General features: G+C 46.8%; 2 protein-coding genes across 2 annotated transcripts; both read left to right on the top strand.

Moving 5' to 3' along the window:
- The first annotated feature begins 2,376 nt into the window (after positions 1-2,376).
- On the top strand, positions 2,377-7,756 carry LOC117837689 (probable serine protease EDA2). The gene is made up of 14 exons (XM_034717419.2): positions 2,377-2,714; positions 3,476-3,601; positions 3,767-3,922; positions 4,006-4,188; positions 4,285-4,401; positions 4,969-5,022; positions 5,103-5,174; positions 5,384-5,495; positions 5,642-5,738; positions 5,958-6,052; positions 6,528-6,602; positions 6,727-6,810; positions 6,989-7,087; positions 7,285-7,756. Exons 1-14 carry the CDS (start codon positions 2,493-2,495, stop codon positions 7,335-7,337), a joined length of 1,545 nt encoding a protein of 514 aa, XP_034573310.1. The 5' UTR covers positions 2,377-2,492; the 3' UTR covers positions 7,338-7,756.
- Positions 7,757-7,906: 150 nt separating this feature from the next.
- LOC117837690 (probable serine protease EDA2) lies at positions 7,907-12,138 on the top strand. The gene is made up of 14 exons (XM_034717420.1): positions 7,907-8,381; positions 8,483-8,608; positions 8,713-8,868; positions 8,969-9,151; positions 9,267-9,383; positions 9,465-9,518; positions 9,600-9,671; positions 10,009-10,114; positions 10,406-10,502; positions 10,801-10,895; positions 10,985-11,059; positions 11,198-11,281; positions 11,513-11,621; positions 11,718-12,138. Exons 1-14 carry the CDS (start codon positions 8,235-8,237, stop codon positions 11,722-11,724), a joined length of 1,428 nt encoding a protein of 475 aa, XP_034573311.1. The 5' UTR covers positions 7,907-8,234; the 3' UTR covers positions 11,725-12,138.

The following is a 12,138-nucleotide window of genomic DNA, read 5'->3' as shown; positions in this document are numbered from 1 at the left end:
CCCCTACCTGCTCGTGGTTTCTTTTGATGCGAACGCCGAACGCGGCGCCGCTGCCTGCTGCCTGCAAAAGGAGGCAAGGCAGCCGAGGCCTGACGGCCGCCCGGCCTGAGGCTGGGAGCGAAGGAGACAGTGGCCTGTCACCTGTGAGGGTGTCCTCGGAATCGGCAGGCAGGCGCTGGCCGGTAGCGCCGCGTCTCGGCGCGCAGCGCCGCAGGGGGAGGCAGGACGCGACGGTTTTGGTGCGCTTGGGGCCTTGGCGCGTCGGGGTCGTGGTCGGGTTGCGGCGGGGAAGGAGCAGCAGCCCAGCACCACGAGAGCGTTCGCTCTCGTGGTCTCGTCGGCGCTGGCGCACCGGCGCACGGGCCAAGCATGGCAATCTGTGTCACGTAACTGCTGCCCCCTGGGCCGTTGCGCTCGTCCGATACGTCCCCACTCGCTTCGCTGGAACTGAAAGGAGCGGGGTTCAGGTTGTCCCAGGTGGATGTGAGGATTATTCGTCGTGAGTTCCTGTGCTGTCTCTGCAGCCTGCGCGCGCGGCAGTCGACGTCGCCACATCGGTGAGGGGGTGGCGGCTTTTGTTTTTGTCACGCGCTGCGTGCCTGCGTCGAGCAGTAGCCCGGTTCAGAGCCCTCCTGACGCCGCAGCCTGAAAAGGACCCGACGGCGTGTACAGCTCCTTCTTTCTGGAGGCGGTAGAGAACAAAACAAAGCTGCACGGGTAATGGCCAAGAACCTCGCTGGCCGCTATGCCCCAGAAACTGTAGAGATTCCATGCGTACTGCTGCAGCCGGGCTGCATCTATCGGGTGCCGATCGAGCTTATTCCGTTTTTCTTTCCAGGAACAGGGAGAGCTTCTTACTCCACGCATCGGCGACAGATGGGGAGGTTTCATGTTTTCCGAACCGCCACTCGTCAGCCCTTGACCCGTCGGATCAGAGATGGAGTTAGGCACGACTCGTATGATCCGTCACCTAAACACCCACCGCCTACCATTCCCGGCCGACTAGCCTCCAATCTCCCGGCGCAAAACACCAACGACCTCGCCGGATCACCATGGATAAGCTCGTTCAGCACACAACAAACCCCTCGCCACTGTCGCTGCCGACCGGCCTGCCGCGCTCTGACCGGCGACCAAGCCGCACCTAACACTCCTCCCGTCCCATCGTCCAGGCGCCCCCCGATGGCCCGATCGGTTAGGCGACTCGTACAACCTGCTACAACCAATCCCTGCCGTATCTGGAGCGACCAGCCGTGCGAGACAGGGGCGAGAGAACCGGGCCAGGGCCACCGGCTCCCGCCGGCCTCTTCTGGCGCGGGGCGGCGCGCGCGTGCGCGCGCGCGCCGAGACGCCGGCCGGCGATGGCTGGCGAGCAGGGGGGCGTCGCCGGGGAAGCTGGGAATATTGCGGTGCCGCACGTAGAAGCAGCTACTAGCTACCAACCGAAACACCGGTCACCTACTACACATGCTGCCGCGCTCGTCGGCTGCTGGGTCCGCCCGTGCCGGCCGGCCCTGGCCTGGTCTGGTCCCTCGCGCGGCAGCGGCAGCAGGGGCAGCCGCGCGGCCCCGCCTCGTTGGCGTCGTTTTTGTCCGTTGCGCTGCGCGGGCCTGCGCGCACGTACGCGCTTGGCAGCGGCGGGCTCGATCGTCGGCTCGTCCTCGGTCCGGTGCCCTTTCAAAATTTGACCGCGATGATCGTTTAGCGGCGCGTGATGCCTGGTGTTTCTCTGTTCTAAAGTAACAGGAGATCGTGCTTTTTTTCGGTGCTTTGGACGAATGGACGTGTATGCGTCCGGGTAGGGAACAAGACTGGAGTTAGTGGGAGAAGGTGCTGTGAGTTGATGGAATTTTTTGTGCAGTACAACCTGAGATGTTTGGATTTTGTATGGGATGAATGCAACTCTGACCAGTGACCAAGGTCTGCTAAATGGGCAATGACGGTTCTTCAAAAAGTGTAAATGTGTTGCTCCCATCGTAATCGTATGAGATACAAGCCACCAAGTTATGAGAACATACACTGAGCAAGTGAGCATCCAATAGTAGAGCACTGGAGCTGCAACTTTTTTTAAGATAGCAAACGTAATCCAAAGAGAAAAGGATGAAGCAGAAACTGACACAAAAGCGGCCGAGGAACTCATCGAGAGCCCAGGAACGGCCCACTTGCCATCGGAAGCGGCCCATTTATCTTACTTAAGACCCAGGCACCAAGCCCGCAAATCCCCGCATACTGCTAAGAAGCCCCCAAAAGGGGAGGAGCCTTCCGGACGTGCGGCCCACGGGGGTCACGAAACCCCCACAGCCCACACAAGTCACGTGTACATTTTCCTCTCAAAAAGGGGGGAAAAACCGTGTACGCTTCGCTCAACGCTTCTTCCCATTTGCTTTGCTTGCCTTGCATCGAAAGCTCCAAACGCAAGTCCCCTTCCATTCTCATCCATCCCAGTGATCCCACCACCGGACACAACAGCAAGCAGCGAAACGGAAGCGCCGGCAATGGGGTCCGGCTCCGCCCGCGTCGCGACCGCTGCGGCGCGCCTCTTCGCTGCCACCGCCGCCTTCCTCCTCATGCTCGCGCGAGGCGGCGAGTCCGTCAGTTTCTGGCTCCCGCCGCCGTCCGCCGGGGGAGGGGGACAGGGCTTCCTCGGCGGCGCGGACCGTTACCTGACGCGGGACGAGCGGTGGATGGACCAAACCCTCGACCACTTCAACCCCACGGTATCCACTGCGAATCGATGCGTTCTCTCCGAATTTATGTTGAAGGTCGTTTTACGGGACTTGGGGGGACTATTGGGATCGTACGAAGGTCTCTCCTATCTGGGACTGTAGGCCGGTAGCAGAGCACCGTACCAGTACGAGAACGTTCCAAATTAGGGAACCTTCAGAGAATTTCTGCTGGCACATCACAGTGTACAGCTTTGATTTTTTTTTTTTCAAATTGAAATGCTAAAACCTTCCTAGATTTCGTGAATCATCTTGAATGCCTTCGATTATACCATTTTTTCCTGCTCACGTGCACGTCATGCCACCTTAGAATTAGAGTTTAGAACAACCAATGGATCTTCCTTTCCTTGTACGTGATGATGTATTAATCGATAAGTGTTGGGATAAGGTGCACAATCTTATCTATTTCATGCTTTTTCTCAAAGCATGATGTGGGTTCTCTGATCTGTGAAATTTGTGAGTAGAGATGTACTTGCTATACGAATTGAATTTTAGTCCACCTTTTTACCTATCGCATTTTTATCCAATGAAGCATTAATTACTGGGAGACTCTTGTCTGCTGCAAAGCACGTGGTTATTTTGCAATTCCCTGTTTCTCAGCTGATTCAGTTTCGAGTCACAATGTTTCATGTTGTGAAGCTTTGATTGTAACCTGGTATTGCTATCTCAGCAGTATTTTACCCAGAAGAAAACACGGATGTTGTTTGTTGTATCCATGGAATGGACCAGGGATTTATATGCTTTTTTATGTGCAGGACCATCGGCAATTCAAGCAGCGTTACTATGAATTTCTTGACTACTACCGAGCTCCAAATGGGCCGATCTTCCTAAATATCTGTGGAGAAGCCTCGTGCAATGGGATAAGCAATGACTACTTAGCTGTGAGTTTGATGAGTATACAATCACACCTCTTTGAGTTAAATGACTAGACATTCTATATTTGCATACTCTATACATGATTTGTAATTTACTCTAGGCTTAGCTGTGAGCTGTAATTTATTATCCAGCTGTTAGATAACATACATGTGGATGGATTGTGTAATTAGGTGATGGCAAAGAAATTTGGTGCTGCACTGGTTTCTCCTGAGCATCGATACTATGGAAAGAGTTCTCCTTTTAACAGTTTGACAACAGAAAATCTACGGTTCTTGTCATCAAAGCAGGCTTTATTTGATCTTGCTGTTTTCCGCCAATATTATCAGGTCTGTATATGTGGTTATATTACCTGTCAATGTCCAAATGTGTGCACCCACTTGTTCTGAGCTTTTATTTCTGCCATGTGAAGGAAACCTTAAATGCCAAGTATAATCGTTCTGGGGCAGACAGTTCTTGGTTTGTTTTTGGAGGGTCATATGCTGGAGCACTCAGTGCTTGGTTCAGATTGAAGTTTCCTCACTTGACATGTGGAAGTCTTGCAAGCTCAGGAGTTGTTCTTGCTGTTTACAACTTTACTGATTTCGACAAACAGGTTAGTGAAGGAGCAGGCTGTGATTTGTGCATTAAAAGTTAACACTTTGATTTGCACCTAAAGTTCTACTTCTGTATATGATTTACATCTATGTAGATTGGGGAGTCTGCTGGTCCTGAATGCAAGGAAGCACTTCAAGAAGTAACAAGACTTGTTGATGGGCAGCTTCAGTCTGGCCGCAACTCAGTTAAGCAGTTGTTTGGAGCAGCAAAGGTAATCCATTTATGATATGTGTATTGCTTCAGCTTTGACAACTTTTCAATCCTGTCTCGTTCGCAACTACTAGTTTTTTTTTCTTTTTAATTTTCATGTATGCTCTCTCTGAATAAACTTACATATTATGTTGATGGTTTGGTATGCTTGAAGAGGACAATGCTAATTTGAAAGATACATAGTTGTGGTGCTGAATCGAGCCTGCATTTTTCAATATAGATAGCAATATCTCCTTCACTTATTTTCTTCTTTAGACATCATATCACATAATGGGTTAGTCTGAACACTTCCAAGCTGCTGTTATTAGCTACCCGTTTAGAAGTCCATAGAAGAATTGCATGCTCATAAGACTACGAAGACATCTCTTTTTGTGATGTGTCCAACTTATCTATCCTACCTAAGCCTTTTTCTTATTTAAAGTTTGAATTGTTTCATATATGCATCTAGAACACATGCTTAAACTTCTAGATGTGCTGCCAAGACTGCTTGTAGGTTATTTTGTGATTGTTGACTTAGCTCCTTGGATTTGTTATATAAGATTCATGCATTTGTTTTGCTTACTTGCAGTTAGAAAATGATGGTGACTTCCTCTACTTACTGGCAGATGCTGCTGCTATTGCGGTATGCTCCGTGTACATCTATTTTTGACCTTATGGTTTGTTGAAAGCAATTGCAGTAATGAGAGCTGATGTCATTTGCAGTTTCAATATGGTAATCCTGATGTCTTGTGCTCCCCGCTAGTTGAAGCAAAGAAGAACGGGACAGACTTGGTGGTAAGTACTAAGTAGTACCATTATTTGAAAACAGGGTTGTGAAGGGTAACAGTTTTCAAGAATCAAAATCTGGTGACTAAGTTGCTGATTTTTCCCTTTTCGAAAAGTGTTTGTTGTTAGCAAGCACATGATAATTCCTTGTAGGCCTTGATTCTTATTTCAGTCGTGCTAGCAAACTTTCTCGTAATCTAATAACTGTTATCATGCAGGAAACATTCGCTAGTTACGTGAAAGATTATTACATTGGAAAATTTAAGGCATCAGTGGCATCGTATGATCAACAGTATTTGAAGAACACAACTCCTGCTGCTGCTGAATCCTGTAATGATAACGCCGATATTTACTGTTACCAAATACTATCATGCTTTAAGAGTTTTGAATGGAACTGTGTGCGTGGCTATTGTTAATGTTATCTGAACATTATTTAATTTGAATTGACCATGCGTTTGACTATTGGTTTTCTTTAGCCTCTAGACTGTGGTGGTACCAAGTTTGCAGTGAGGTTGCATTTTTCCAGGTGGCACCAAAAAATGATAGTGTCCGCTCCCAAAAGATTGACACAAGGTTAGTAGATATACTTTGCTCAGTCACACCTTTTGTCTCTACCAAGTGTCCTTTTGCTTATCTACTGTTAAGCTGCACCATCACATCAGTTGAAAGTTCTCTGTTTTTTTTTTTGAAAATTTGTCAGTCTAGCAACTAGGATCTTGTGTCTTCTTTTTAATGTGATTGCATTTCTAGACTTTGTATTCATTTGCGCCCTTTCCGTTGCCTTGTTTCTAGGTACCATTTGGACTTGTGCAGAAATGTTTTTGGGAAAGGAGTCTACCCTGATGTCTTCATGACAAACTTATACTATGGAGGCACAAGAATTGCAGGTATGGCCTATAAGTTATTGGTTCAGTTCTTGAGTTATTAGCCTGTGTCATTTTGCTTTGCTTGATCTTGTAATTTGAGCTATCTCTCGCTTTCGAAAAGGTGAATAATGGGGATTTACCATGACTTTTTCTTTTGAGGTTTACACCACCTATTTATTTTTACGAGATAGTACTATCATTGTGTCATTAACACATCAGTATTGTGAGGTCAGGATCAGTGGACATTCATAAAGGAACAACTAAAGAGCTGAGTAGCCTCACACTCCATTATCTCCAGTGCTAATAGCCCCTATTTTTGCCACACTAGAAACTTTCCGATAGTAATAACTAACAATCTCTAAATTGATATTGTGAATATCCAATTGTGTGCAATGGTCTGGGCACAATTATTCAGATATATGGTTTGACTTCCACAGTAGTGTATCTGCTGTTCAAAGGTTCACGTATTTGAAATTAATAAACCACATGCCTGCAGGTTCTAAAATTGTTTTTGCAAATGGCTCTCAAGACCCATGGCGCCATGCTTCTAAGCAGAAATCATCAGAAGAATGTGAGTATTTTTAGTTCTATATGTCATTTTGTCACCATTTTCCTGTTTCATATATATACACTATTCTTATCCAGTATATTCTGATGCTACTAGTATGCTTATGAAAGTTTTGCTGTGCCTGCAGTGCCATCATACTTAATTGAGTGCAAGAACTGCGGACATTGCAGTGATCTCTCTGGATGCCCTCAAGCTCCTTCAAATATTGAAGGTAGACTCATCATCCAACTTTTATTGAAACTATGCTTGAGCATAGTAGGGTTTTTGTTTATTACAATTTCTGCTTTCATTTGCGTCATCCAAGGATTAACTTAGTTTCAGTTCCATAGCTTGTTTATAATATGCATGTGACCCCTAAATTTGAGCCTTTTGTATTCTATGCCCACCAGGTGATTCATCCAAGTGTTCATCTCCAGAAGCTCTGAACAAAGTAAGAAAACAGATTGTCGATCAGATTGATCTGTGGTTATCGGAATGTCAAGAGCGAGGTTAGTTTGGTCTATGTGGGTGTTCTGCCACTGAACTATTGTGGTTCTGAATTGTCCTTGATAGTTTCTATCTAATGGCTCTAACATTTCCTCTGGGCCTTTGCTATATCAAAAGGACCGTGGTGGCTAGCTGCGGCACCTCCAATTCAATCCTTCAGTTTTGGCCTAAAACATTGTTGCTCTATCTGCATTTTCAGGACATGACAAGGGGCCATTGCTGGGAAGCAGATGGAACCTCGCTACTATTTGATAAATCTGTGCGAGCTATAGGCATAGGGTTGCAAGGCCAAGGCAAATATGATATGGTTGGGCTTTTGCTGTACTGCAGACTGCAGTATACCGTTTGCGTAAACAATAGACTGATGAATGATCAGCTGGTGGCAAATAAATAAAACAGGTGGCTCTCGGCATCTTGGGATATGCCTGCAGAGTTCAGACGTGAGAGATGCCCACCTTTTGGGCTCGGATGCGTTGATCTGTACAGACGTTACCAGGATACATGTAGGCTCTGTTTGCTTCAGCTTATCAGTCACTGAACAGTGTTTTTCTCTCACAACAAATTAGTCGTTTCAGCTTTTCAGCCGGCTTATAAGCTGGCTTATAAGTAAATGTGAACGAACTGCACACTGACAAGTTCGTTAATACAGTATACTATATGCATCTGGCGCATACCCTTCTTGGACGTAGCTTTCTGATGAAATCTGGAAACCTGTAAGCCAAGGTGATGGAGTGACCTCTTAATCTTATTATGCAAGTGCCACGATCATTCTGTTAGAGGATGTGATTCCTTGCTAAGTTATCCGTGACATCAGAGTTTCATGAAGGAACAAGTGTTCGTTGTGACGCCGGAAGGCACGAACAAAGATCCGGTAGTGATGAACAAGAGCAGGTACGGTGCCTCGGCAGTCGGCATGGACGCCGAAAGCTGACACTTCTCGTGAGAAAAAAAAAAGAAGAAAACTCCACTAGACAGAATCAATGGTTTTTTTACGACTATCCGGTGCCGCCGATTAGGCCATTCTGCTCGCTCGCGCAGTTCGAGCCAGCGTGCCACCTGCGCCATCGTCAGGCCGCGCTGTCCCCCGTGGCCGTAACCACCACCTGAACGGAAGGGAATTTTCAGTTTCAGCCGGAGAATCGGGAGGCGATGATGGGGTCTCGCGCTCGCCTCGTCTCCCTCCTCCTAGCCTTCCTCCTCGCGCGCGCCGCCGAGGCCGGCGGCGGCAGCGGCAGCAGGTACCTGACCAAGGACGAGCGGTGGATGAACCAGCGCCTCGACCACTTCTCGCCCACTGTGAGTCAACTCCCTCTCCGTTCTCCAGCTCCCAGCCGTGGGGTTACGAAACATTCCCGGGAACGATCCCCGCCGTCGCTCATGCCGGCCGCGGCTCGCAGGACCACCGGCGGTTCAAGCAGCGGTACTTCGAGTTCCTGGACTACCACCGCGCCCCCGGCGGCCCGATTTTCCTCCGCATCTGCGGCGAGTCCGCCTGCGGCGGCATCCCCAACGACTACCTGGCCGTGAGTCGCATCGCGCTCGCGCACTCTCGCACTGCCACTGCCACACACACAGACACAGCACGTGCTGAACGATTGCGCTTGGGTTCGTATGTTTGTCTGCTCAGGTGCTCGCCAAGAAGTTCGGCGCGGCGGTGGTGACGCCGGAGCACCGGTACTACGGCAAGAGCTCCCCGTTCAAGCGGCTCACTACCGAGAACCTGAGGTTCCTGTCGTCGAAGCAGGCCCTGTTCGACCTCGCCGTCTTCCGCCAGTACTACCAGGTTGCGTTGACACTGTGTTTGCTGAATACTGTACTTCGGACATTCAGTAAGTACTGTTCCTTGTCCTGAACCATGTGTCATTCTCCCTGTTCTCCCGTAGGAATCCTTGAATGCTAGGTACAACCGCACGGGATTTGATAATCCTTGGTTCGTCATCGGGGTCTCCTACTCCGGCGCTCTCAGCGCCTGGTTCAGGCTCAAGTTCCCCCACCTGACATGTGGGAGCCTTGCGAGCTCAGGGGTGGTACGGGCGGTGTACAATTACACTGCCTTTGACAAGCAGGTTAGTACCTGGTAGTACGGGCATAGATGGAGTCGGCACATACTAATTCTATCTGGTCTATGCACTTTTACCTAGTTTCAGGTTTCCGTATGAATATATGATCATCTTTATGTAGGTTGGAGAGTCGGCTGGGCCTGAGTGCAAAGCTGTCCTTCAGGAAATAACGAAACTTGTTGATGAACAGCTCCGGACGGACAGCCGCTCGGTGAAGGCTCTGTTTTCAGCACAGGCGGTAAACTGACTCTGCTTAACAAGTTGATGCCAATTTAACGTACTTCAACTTCCTGATGCTATATTTGTACCCTGTATGCAGTTGAAAAATGATGGTGACTTCCTCTTCTTCTTGGCAGATGCGGCAGCGACGACGGTACGTGTAATGTATATTTCTTTTATATTGCTGCTATTAAAATATCTTTTGTGGTATGTGAGAAATAATGCTATTCTGCAGTTCCAGTATGGGGATCCAGACTCCGTGTGCTCTCCACTAATAAATGCAAAGAAGAGCAGGAAAAACTTGGTGGTACATGTACCTCTCCTTCTGTAATCATAACTTAGATTTTTTGCACAATCCTGCTGGAAGACAGGAGGAGAGATCAAGAAATAACTCTACATATTTTCTATTTTAACTTTCATTGCTAGTTCAATGCCCCCAAGAGCACCACTAGAAAAATAAGTGAATAGGACAATATGAAAAGTAAAGTACTTCAATCTATGAAGAGGGGAAAAACATTTTTTTACCATTTAAGTAAAAATTCTTCAGGCAACTCATCGATGGATGACCAAATGCATGACTTTTGTCTATTGTTTCGTCACTTTTTGAAGCTTCTTTTTTGATCTTCCTCGTACTTGTTTTGCAGGAAGCATATGCTCAGTTTGTGAAAGATTATTACATCAAAGAAATGGAGATACCACCATCTTCATATGATCAGGAATATTTGAAGGACACAACTCCCAATGATTCCAGTAATGATGATCTACTCTCTCTGTCCCAAAAAGAGTGCTCTTTTATATTTGTCCAAAATCAAACTATCTTAAACTTGACCAAGTATAAAAAGAAGTACCAATATTTATGATACCAAATAAGTATAATTGGATTCATCATGAAATATATTTACTTTTTTTCTTTCACAAAAGTTAGAAAGTGTGGACACATCTGAGAGCTCAGAGTGAAATATTCTGACATCTCCTATTTGTTGTTCGAATCTACATAGCTGCAAGCCTGCAAGTACTTGTTCACATTACAATTTCTTTTAGGTTCTAGGCTCTGGTGGTTCCAAGTTTGCAGTGAGGTTGCCTTTTTTCAAATCGCACCCAAAACGGATAGCGTTCGTTCTGCAAGGATCGATACGAGGTAATAATTGCTACTTTTCTTCTTCTACGTGTTTTGATTTATCTAACAAAGTTTTGGGTACCTCTCTATGAACATGTTCTGATTACTCAGAATCATGTTTACAATGACTTCAACATTTCATGTCTGGGTCACATATACTGGATTGGAGTAGCATGAGCATACAGATTGCTCTGTACTTTTCCGTATTAGTCATCTGCTAATGCACTAGTACTGCATAAGTCCATATTTTCCTTGTATGTTGACAACCAAGCATGTTCATGTATAACATTCATGCTTCTTTCACTTTCTGTACCTTCAGGTACCATTTGGACCTATGCAGAAATGTTTTTGGGGAAGGCGTTTATCCTGATGTGTTCATGACAAACTTGTATTACGGAGGCACAAGAATCGCTGGTATGTCTCTCTAGATACTAGTTTTGATTCTGTTGAATGTTTCTGGTGTGACCGCATTTGTGCTCTTTCAATTTTTCAACACTGTGCAGCTTCTAAAATTGTGCTTACAAACGGCTCCCAAGATCCATGGCGTCATGCCTCCAAGCAGAAATCGTCAAAAGGCAGTGAGTCCCCCAAAATTCTATATGATGTTCCTTGTTGTGTCCATTAGCCATAAAAATCTGGACTATTTATTTCACTCTCTGTAGTTTCTTTTAGATAATGGACTTTTTGTACTAATAGATGTCCCACAACACGTGCAGTGCCGTCGTACCTAATGAAATGCAGCAATTGCGGACATGGCACTGATTTGAGGGGTTGTCCTCAAAGCCCTTTCAGGATTGAAGGTAGATTGAAATAATTAGCGTCCCATAAAGTTTGCTACGCTTGCAGTACAATATAGGAGTAGTGACCTTGATGGCCAGGAAAATCCAATAACCTACTTTCTTTGCCTACTCCTACCGCGCTATAGTAATCTAGTGTTGGCAGGGTAGTTTATACGAAAATTTTATGATTAATTAACCTCTTGATGTATCACCAATTCAGATGAGAATCCTCACTTGTCATGCACTGATCAGGGGACTCCTCAAACTGCTCATCTCCCGCAGCAGTCAATGCAGTAAGGGAGCAGATCGCCAAGCACATGGACCTGTGGTTATCGCAATGCCAAAAACCATCCGCGTCAGGGTATGGATTTCTAGCTACATTCTAGAGGGGGCGCAGTCCATCTCATTCCTACTTGGCAACTTCTGAGTTCTGATCCGCTATCCTTTACTGACGCAGGGTGTGACGACGGTTTACAGTTACAGTAGCTATTCCGTTGGGGAAAAGAGGGGAGCGGAGGTTTGCAGATCCTGGAGGAATCTCGTGTTGCAATACATAGCTATTCTGGAGTCTTGACTACGGCTATGTGCATTTCCAGATGCGCAGCTTCTACGTCATAAGATGCATATGGACGATATTCGGATGCAGAAACGGGGTAGGAGTAGGACGAACTACTTTGGACAAGTTGTCAGATCAGAGAACCTCTTCCACACCGAAGCGGAGATAAAGAAGGCAGGACAGACTATTACAAAGATTCATCTTTTTTTTTTCCAAACACGCCGTGAAGCCTCCTTGTCCGGAGTAGATGAATCTGCCTTGCGGAGTAGATGTAATTACCAAGCCCTGCTGCGGATCTGATAACGAAATCTCCTTATCCGGA

This window comes from Setaria viridis, chromosome 9, assembly GCF_005286985.2.
Source record: "Setaria viridis chromosome 9, Setaria_viridis_v4.0, whole genome shotgun sequence".
Classification (NCBI taxonomy): Eukaryota; Viridiplantae; Streptophyta; class Magnoliopsida; order Poales; family Poaceae; genus Setaria; species Setaria viridis.
The sequence above is the reverse complement of the archived record's forward strand: the minus strand, read 5'-3'. Positions and strand labels throughout refer to the sequence as shown.